The 10,262-nt window shown below is 40.8% G+C and overlaps 1 protein-coding gene across 1 annotated transcript; it reads left to right on the top strand.

Annotated features, from left to right (window-relative positions):
- The first annotated feature begins 982 nt into the window (after positions 1-982).
- LOC143287028 (uncharacterized) lies at positions 983-9,186 on the top strand. The gene is made up of 2 exons (XM_076595040.1): positions 983-8,973; positions 9,084-9,186. Exon 1 carries the CDS (start codon positions 6,846-6,848, stop codon positions 7,830-7,832), a length of 987 nt encoding a protein of 328 aa, XP_076451155.1. The 5' UTR covers positions 983-6,845; the 3' UTR covers positions 7,833-8,973; positions 9,084-9,186.
- The last annotated feature ends 1,076 nt before the right edge of the window (positions 9,187-10,262 follow it).

Below are 10,262 nucleotides of genomic sequence, written 5' to 3'. Positions count from 1 at the left end.
TTTGTCAGTGCACACATTTTATCATTTCTGTGTAATGTTAGGGAAGCTCTCGAGGTTTGATCAGCATGGGTTTATGCAAAGATCAACCATCTTTCTTTATAACTTTTTTCACAGCAGATGTACATGCTGCATATATTGACCAGGCTGCACACTTTAACACTTCCTTGAAACTCAACTGTTTTCTTTTTCTTAAATTTTACAGTTTTGTCAGTCATGTGAAGATTGTGGTGATCATTTTCATGTAAATGAGTGATTGTGTGCTACAGCTTACACATAACTATCTGTTGCTACTGTGTTGCTGATTTGTGCAGTGTGTGTTTTTGTGCGTGTGTTTTTCTGACATTCACTCAAGGAGCATAGCAGGCAGGAGGAAAAACTGTTGTAGAAAAAAATGTAGTTTATTTCCCTTGTGTTGATGTTTTGAATGTCTTCCTCAATTTGCTTTCCAATGAAATAGGAGTATGACTTTCATCTACTTTACAAATTTATGTCCATCTTCATGTGTGTGCATGCATGGATGTGTGCACGTGTCTGTGTGTGTATGTGTGTGTGCGTGCATGTGCATACGTGTGTGTGTTTGTGTGTGTGGAAGCATAAGTGCCGAGATTATTGTGGAAAATAAAACCAGGATCTTTTTGGTATGTTGATGTATTCTGCAGAATTTGAAAGCCCTTGCACTGGTAATTACTGAGTTAGCAGCTCAGGAAAAACTGCAGCATCATAACCACAAATTCATACACCATACACACACACATGCACACCTATATGCACACACACATGGCCACACACACACAAACACGCATACACACACTATGTACGCTAAGATGCACACGCACATGCGTGGACAAAAGCACACACATGCACACCCACGATTGACACACACACCACACTTGCGGACAGACACGCAACTTCTAAAGACACACATGAAAAGATGTTGAAAGAAAGAGGTGAAGAAACAGAAACACACACACACAATTTTGCTTTGTGCATGGATTCCTTAATTGATTTATTCCTCATCACAAACAGACAACTGATTAATTAATGTCGTCACAGACACCTTAATTCATTAATTAATGATATCATTACAAACACAAACATGAACTACAAAACATTCCAGCAGGAATGACACACACACTGATGGACACTGTATCATCATAATTTACATATATATCAGTCCATCTGTTTCTCTTCTGTTATGTACAACATGACATCATGAGCTGGATGGTCAATGTTGTAAACAATGACAACAGCACTTTTTTCTGTGAAATCAAACATCCTGCATCTGAGTGCTCTGTACCTCCAGGTTACTAAAAGTTAGTTTACATTGTTTTCTGCCTTGGGTAGTGGCTTCAGCCTTTGAATTAAAGAAAGACAAGAAAGAAAAGTATTAAATAACAATGTCATCTCAATAGTATAATTATACATGTGCAAGTCTTCTCTTCCTGTTCCCCACCCCACCCACACCCCAAGATCTATAGTTACCTTTGAAAAATATGAAAAAAAAAGTCAAGTAATAAACACACTGGAAAACTAGAAGTGTTTGGAAGCTGAAAATGTACTGGCAAATACTTCAAACAACTGCATTTGGAGCAGCTCAGTGTAAACAATGAACAAATGAAACCCTCGTAAGAAAACAACATCATTAAACAAACAGTAAAACACTTACGGCAATTATAAAAATGATAATAAAAAAAGGCATATCACATCAAGCTCAGCATGCATAGAAATCTACAGTAAAATATGGACTACAATTTCTGATGTGGACTTCATTTCTTTTTCCATTCCATTCATGCTTTCTGCTTGCAAACAACTGCTGGTGTGTGTTTCTCACTCTGAACATCACAAAGACTGAAACACCACAGCACAGTCTATCAAATCATTCTGATACCATGGCAAACCAAACAACATCCAACATGTGGGAGAAAAAAAGAAAAGCAAGAGACAAGTACAGCACAAGTATGGTTATTTGCAAGTTGTCAAATTTAACATGAAGTTCTTAGTGTGTATGGTTATTTGCAAGTTGTCAAATTTAACATGAAGTTCTTAGTGTGTATGGTTATTTGCAAGTTGTCAAATTTAACATGAAGTTCTTAGTGTGTATGGTTATTTGCAAGTTGTCAAATTTAACATGAAGTTCTTAGTGTGTATGGTTATTTGCAAGTTGTCAAATTTAACATGAAGTTCTTAGTGTGTATGGTTATTTGCAAGTTGTCAAATTTAACATGAAGTTCTTAGTGTGTATGGTTATTTGCAAGTTGTCAAATTTAACATGAAGTTCTTAGTGTGTATGGTATTGGTTTTTTATGGTATTGTTGGGGGTTTTTTGTTGTTTTTTTTAAGTTGCTTGCAAATTAGCCATCTACATCGTATGACAATGAAACAAAACATACAATATTGGCATAAGAATTAAGTACTCACCCTTATCCCTGGCCCAATCTTCTTATAAAATGACTCTGTGTGGGGGGTGTAGGTGTGTGTGTGTGTGTATTCATGCATGCATCAACAACTGCCACTACGGAACTTTAATAAATCAATACAAATTCAAACTCTCCTTCACACTCCAGCCATGTCAGCGGGCAACAGAAATGTCCGTAACCATCACCCCATGGAGGGGACCAATAAGCAGCAAGCAGGAACAAAGCCAGACACACACTGCTCTAACACAACCAAACGCACCACATCCCATCTTTTCAAATATTAAAACATCAGCCAAACACACACAGGAAGCATTTGTAACATACTGTTTAGAGAGGGGATCAATGATTGTGGAATTCATCCTGAAACGTGTTCAAATAACACTGGCACAACAATATTTCTGGGCGAGGAACAGGGCAACACAGTCCTTCCCCTGACAACAAACCCAAATAATCCAAATCAACTTGGACTGGCTCAACATTTCAATTCTTACATTCTGCACAGGAAGAAACAAACATTTGGCTTCACACTATCATTCCACTCACTTTCCCAACATCCCCCTCTCCCACCACTTGACCAATGATGACCCAACCAAAGACAAAGAAACAAAGAAAAAGAGACGTCCACTAGGTAGCTGCAGACCAGACAAGTCACCTTTTATCGTCAGTCCTTTATATTGCACAATTGAAAGGGGGAAAAAAAGAACTATAATCAGAAAACTAAAATCAACCAGGACTGAACTTTCATTCACATGTTATTCAAAATAAAGCCAAGAATTCATTGTGACCACCACACATGTACAAGCCTCAACAGGGGAACAGTACGATTCACTGATATATTTTCTTTTCATCATATATTTTGATATCATTGACAAAACACCTCAACACATGGACAACCCAAGAACTTGAAATGTTTACAACTACTACATCGATCTGCGTTCATGGCTTTATTCCCACATTTCACTCATATCCTTTAGTGAGCTGTATCTCACCCCACCATGATTTGGGCAGCCATACTCCATTTTCCGGAATGAAACTGCATACAACAATTCAAATAAGAAACACATAACATCTTTCCTGACCCTACTACAACTCAGTCTCCCAGCTATTTCTTTTACCCTTATTGTTTCTTTTGTTCATCTTCAAGGGGCTGATGGTGCAAACAGAAACAAACAACAACAACAACAAAAACCCCGCCTTATTGAGCTAAACACAACTGTGTCTCGTTGTGATATGTACATAAAGTATCCATTTGTTTTGTTAAATTTTGCTGAAATAAACTCGTACAACCACTGCGAAACCTCAACCATTTGTAGCATTTCTCAAATAAAAGCAAAACATTCACAACTTGATCTACACAGGCCTTCAAGAACTGTTCAAATAATCCACAGCAAAGAAAAAAAAAAGCAAAATGATACATATGTAAGTAGCACACGCAGATAAAATGTGAAAAAAAAATAAACAAAAAAAGCATTTAAAATATAGAAAACAATAATGATGTATTTCAAAGTGGAATAAATAACTAAATAAAATAATACAAAATGAAAAGAAATGCTATAAAAATCAAAGCCAATGAAAAGAAATGCCAAAGTGTCAACCAGGGATAAATGTTGAACCCCATGACAGAAGATATGTATTGACAGTAATCATCCCGCAGCTAGGGAAAAAAAGGTATCCTCTCAAATTCCCTCCTCCTCCCCCACCCCTAAATAAAGGTCAATGTACATACACATAATGCACATACTTTCTAACTACTGTGTTCACTGAGCCAAGCAGGCTGGCCAAACTTATTAACCCAAGCGCAACCAACTGATAATGATACAGTCAAGAAAACACAGCTCACTTTGTTAAATGTAACTCTTCATAGACAATATAACCATTTATAGATATAACTCTTATAGAAACTGCTTTGCAAACACTGTAACCCTTGACAGATACAACCCTTTGAAATTCTATACTATTGTAGACATGTGTAGACACTGTAACCACTTATTGTAACCCTTTACAGATACTGTAATCACTTATAGACACTGTATGCCTTTACAGAGGTACCTTTGGGCTTTACAATCTTTTTGCTATTGTAGCCCTTCACAGATTCTGTAACCACTTCCAATGCCTTCTTCAAAGAAACGTGAGAATTTCACTGGAATGAACAAAACCAGAGATATGTGGAAAGCCGTTCTAATCCCAAACCATAATTCAGTGACATAACAAAAAAGTCATCTGGTGATTTAAAAGGGTTGTCTGTTTCATTTCCAGGACAATGGATTCACACACATGAATCATGTTAAGAGCTGAGGCCCATTCATTATGAATATCCTGGCACACACATCCCAGATATAATCTTACAGAACACAGCTTCAACACACACATTCCCAATGCTGGTCTTCACCTCACCAGGCTAAAAACAAGGGAACGCAAACAGACGGAGATATGGGCTGACCCAGAAACAAAGGGACGCAAACAGACGGAGATATGGGCTGACCCAGAAACAAAGGGACGCAAACAGACGGAGATATGGGCTGACCCAGAAACAAAGGGACGCAATCAGACGGAGATATGGGCTGACCCAGAAACAAAGGGACGCAAACAGACGGAGATATGGGCTGACCCAGAAACAAAGGGACGCAAACAGACAGAGATATGGGCTGACCCAGAAACAAAGGGACGCAAACAGACGGAGATATGGGCTGACCCAGAAACAAAGGGACGCAATCAGACAGAGATATGGGCTGACCCAGAAACAAAGGCTTACAGAAGAACAAAACACAACCACAAAAAATCAGACTCCACCAGGAAATGCAGCAAACAAACCCCCACAATACTGTCACAAACCTCTGTGAAGCTCTCACACACACACACACACATGCACATACACACACATGGGATAACACACAAACTCACACACACACACACACACACACACACACACACACATGGGATAACACACAAACTCACTCACACACACACACACACACACACACACACACACACACACACACACACACACACACACACACACATGCTTTATGCACGACTAGTGTTTATGGCATAGGAAAATTGTGAGAATGAAAGACACACTGTTTTGGTAGACTTGGTGGGAAAGCTGTGAATCAAATAGCAAAACAGAACATCAAACTTTATATCAAACCACTTGTTGTTTGGTTTGTTTTTTTGCACCCAACCATGACACAAGCCAGCAAGAACACAGAACACAGACACCACACTAATGAAAGGAGCACACACAAAAAAGAAAAAAAAGAAAAAGTGACACAAAATTTGGAATCCTCCTATTAAAGGTATAGACTAAATTTTAACAGAAATAAACAGAAAAGTGGATAAAAAAAAATGTGTGTGTGTGTGTGTGTGTGTGTGTGTGTGCATGATGCTTAAACTTGATGTAAGAAAGTATACACCTTTGTCCATGGAAAAAAAAGAGAGCAGAAAACAAGAGAGCAGTGGTATGACTTCAGGAATCGTGTGTGATACCCACTCTCTGTGAGAAAGCAATTATGGACCAGGTAAAAAAAATTCAAAAGAAAAAAAGGGGAGGGGGAGAGGCATTCAAAACATACAGGGATTTTCTTTAAATCACATGCTGTTTAGACTTTGACCTCTGACCTTTAAATTGATGACTTTGAAGGACTGTGTTCTGAAATTTCATGAAAATGGAACATCTCAACCAAGAAGCTTGCTCATACATCACCATTCTCATTCCAGTGTGGTATATTGTGACACAGACCTTTGACCTTGACTTTTCACACAGGGTTCTGTTCTCACCTTGACCAACCACTGTGAAGGTCAAATGGAAGACATTATCTCTCTAGTGTGTGCAAGTTGTTTTTTTTATAAACTAGCCAAGGTTAAATGTGGCGTGTCAGTAGACAAAAAGCTTGCATGCACCAGAAAGGTCTTGCGTCCAACCCTCAGTGGTCATTGGGAGAATTCAAACCTAATCTTTTTTGCCTTTGAACTACTACTACTAATAATAATAATTCATAACTTTTCTATGGCACAATATCCAGTACTAATGCTGCTCACAGCGCCTTACATCATCAAGCCAGATAAGAACAACATAAAACAGAAGTCATGATCTCACTGGGCTCAGTCACAATACCTAGTGTGATGACAACTGGATGCATAATACATGACCATTACTACCATTCTATAACAAGGATAGTTCCTCTATCACTTGCAGTTGTTGAGAAAATGTTAATACTTAAGTTCACCACACACACACACACACACACACACACACACACACACACAAACTGATATTGGGTGATACCATGGAATCAAACTCTGTGTACACACTTGTGGCAATAATCAATCGATAAATCAATAAGTGAACAAATCAGCAAATAAATGAGCGAATGAAACAGAAAATCACCAGAACGAGCTTCATCACTGAAAACCCTGCAGCGTCACAGGATGAGCTGTCGCACAATTCCAGCATTACTTCTGCAACACAACATGAAAGCACTCCATGACAGCCTGCAACACAACATGAAAGCACTCCATGACAGCCTACAACACAACATGACAGCGCTCCATGACAGCCTACAACACAACATGAAAGCACTCCATGACAGCCTGCAACACAACATGACAGCGCTCCATGACAGCCTACAACACAACATGACAGCGCTCCATGACAGCCTACAACACAACATGACAGCGCTCCATGACAGCCTACAACACAACATGAAAGCGCTCCATGACAGCCTACAACACAACATGAAAGCGCTCCATGACAGCCTACAACACAACATGACAGCGCTCCATGACAGCCTACAACACAACATGACAGCGCTCCATGACAGCCTACAACACAACATGAAAGCACTCCATGACAGCCTACAACACAACATGACAGCGCTCCATGACAGCCTACCATTGATTGCCAAAATCAAAGCAACAGATTGCAAACACATATATGAAAGAAAAAAATTAAATGATATTCCAACATTCCTGATATCCCATCATTTTCTTACAGTCAATGGACGTACAGACCTGATCATGCACCAAAAGTTCAAAGGAACCACCATTCTGAGAAACAAGAGCATTCTGTCATGCTCAATGGATTTCACATTGCTGTTTGTCTGGTTGCTATCACAGAAGCATTGTGAACACCAAATGCTAAACATGGAAGCAGCAGGAAAAGCAAGACCAACTAACGCTGACACTACACTGCATGTGGTCAACAGAACCGCCTTTGTGCACGTCTCCTGTAACACTGGCCCACCTGCCGTGTGGGCCACGACATTTTTCATCTCACTCTCTCCTGTGAAGACAGACAATGCACCTTCACACGGCAGCAGGCTTCTGGCAACGCCAGGAGCAAAACAAACCTGCAGTTTTAATACAAATTTGGTCCATTTGTCCAATTACTTCAATGCAGCCTGTTCTGAGAAATGAAGCCGGCACTCAACACTTGTACACCAAACTCTTCTGGACATGCAAAACAACTTCATATCCATTCAACCATTTACTGCAGACTTCCGGAATCATACAGGACAAAAGCATCTTCACTCATTTAACTGTTCATATGGAGCCAAGATTCAAATGATAACGATAACGACATCATCTTTGTTGCTTCCAGTCCAGCGCTGACTACACAGGGTCACATACCGCTCATATGACTTCTTTCCCTGGTAAACTGATGAAGGTAAAGACACAACGCTCATATTACACTGTTCATATAACTTCTTTCCCTGGTATACTGATGTTATACTTGTATCAAACATTCCTATGGTAAATTCATCTTCAACTGACCAACACTAATGAACTAATGAAACAGCACACCATTAGGATACAGTTAAAATTCTTCAGAATCATACAGACACACATGGCAGCACCGGACAGAAGATAACAAGTGACAAAGATAAAAAAATATACTTTGGGATGATAAATAAATGTTTAACATATCTTTTGCTCCCAGAGAAAGGAAGAATTAAGGACAGACAACAAACCTGGGCAGACTGAAAGGTTCCACGCCAACCAGACCCCATGCCAGGCAAACCCTGACCCACACCAACCAGACCCCATGCCAGGCAAACCCTGACCCACACCAACCAGACCCTATGCCAGGCAAACCCTGACCCACACCAACCAGACCCCATGCCAGGCAAACCCTGACCCACACCAACCAGACCCCATGCCAGGCAAACCCTGACCCACACCAACCAGACCCCATGCCAGGCAAACCCTGACCCACACCAACCAGACCCCATGCCAGGCAAACCCTGACCCACACCAACCAGACCCCATGCCAGGCACACCCTGACCCACACCAACCAGACCCCATGCCAGGCAAACCCTGACCCACACCAACCAGACCCCATGCCAGGCAAACCACATAAACCAATTCTGTCAAGGATACTAACATCAAACAGCCCCACTTCTATTGCCAGCAGATAATCCTTTGAACCAACTCTATTGAAAAAGTTGACCTTCAAACCAACTCTACACACTAAAAGACAGAACCTGACAGGTCCTTCAAACCAACTCTTCACACAGAAAGACAGAACTCAACACACAGAAAGACAGAAGCTGACAGGTCCTTCAAACCAACTCTACACACAGAAAGACAGAACTCTACACACAGAAAGACAGTAGCTGACAGGTCCTTCAAACCAACTCTACACACAGAAAGACAGAACCTGACAGGTCCTTCAAACCAACTCTACACACAGAAAGACAGTAGCTGACAGGTCCTTCAAACCAACTCTTCACACAGAAAGACAGTAGCTGACAGGTCCTTCAAACCAACTCTACACACAGAAAGACAGAACACTACACACAGAAAGACAGTAGCTGACAGGTCCTTCAAACCAACTCTTCACACAGAAAGACAGTAGCTGACAGGTCCTTCAAACCAATTCTACACACAGAAAGACAGAACACTACACACAGAAAGACAGTAGCTGACAGGTCCTTCAAACCAACTCTTCACACAGAAAGACAGTAGCTGACAGGTCCTTCAAACCAACTCTACACACAGAAAGACAGTAGCTGACAGGTCCTTCAAACCAACTCTACACACAGAAAGACAGAAGCTGACAGGTCCTTCAAACCAACTCTACACACAGAAAGACAGAAGCTGACAGGTCCTTCAAACCAACTCTACACACAGAAAGACAGAAGCTGACAGGTCCTTCAAACCAACTCTTCACACAGAAAGACAGTAGCTGACAGGTCCTTCAAACCAACTCTACACACAGAAAGACAGAACCTGACAGGTCCTTCAAACCAACTCTTCACACAGAAAGACAGAACCTGACAGGTCCTTCAAACCAACTCTACACACAGAAAGACAGAACCTGACAGGTCCTTCAAACCAACTATACACACAGAAAGACAGAAGCTGACAGGTCCTTCAAACCAACTCTACACACAGAAAGACAGAACTCTACACACAGAAAGACAGTAGCTGACAGGTCCTTCAAACCAACTCTTCACACAGAAAGACAGAACTCTACACACAGAAAGACAGAAGCTGACAGGTCCTTCAAACCAACTCTACACACAGAAAGACAGTAGCTGACAGGTCCTTCAAACCAACTCTACACACAGAAAGACAGAAGCTGACAGGTCCTTCAAACCAACTCTACACACAGAAAGACAGAACTCTACACACAGAAAGACAGAAGCTGACAGGTCCTTCAAACCAACTCTTCACACAGAAAGACAGTAGCTGACAGGTCCTTCAAACCAACTCTCCACACAGAAAGACAGTAGCTGACAGGTCCTTCAAACCAACTCTACACACAGAAAGACAGAACTCTACACACAGAAAGACAGTAGCTGACAGGTCCTTCAAACCAACTCTACACACAGAAAGACAGA

This window comes from Babylonia areolata, chromosome 10 (assembly GCF_041734735.1).
Source record: "Babylonia areolata isolate BAREFJ2019XMU chromosome 10, ASM4173473v1, whole genome shotgun sequence".
NCBI classification, from domain to species: Eukaryota; Metazoa; Mollusca; class Gastropoda; order Neogastropoda; family Buccinidae; genus Babylonia; species Babylonia areolata.
Note: the sequence above shows the minus strand (reverse complement) of the source record. Positions and strands in the feature narration are given on the sequence as shown.

Excerpts from the sequence above, each read along its gene's own strand:
- LOC143287028 (XM_076595040.1), top strand. The coding sequence starts at position 6,846 with ATGAGCTGTCGCACAATTCCAGCATTACTTCTGCAACACAACATGAAA.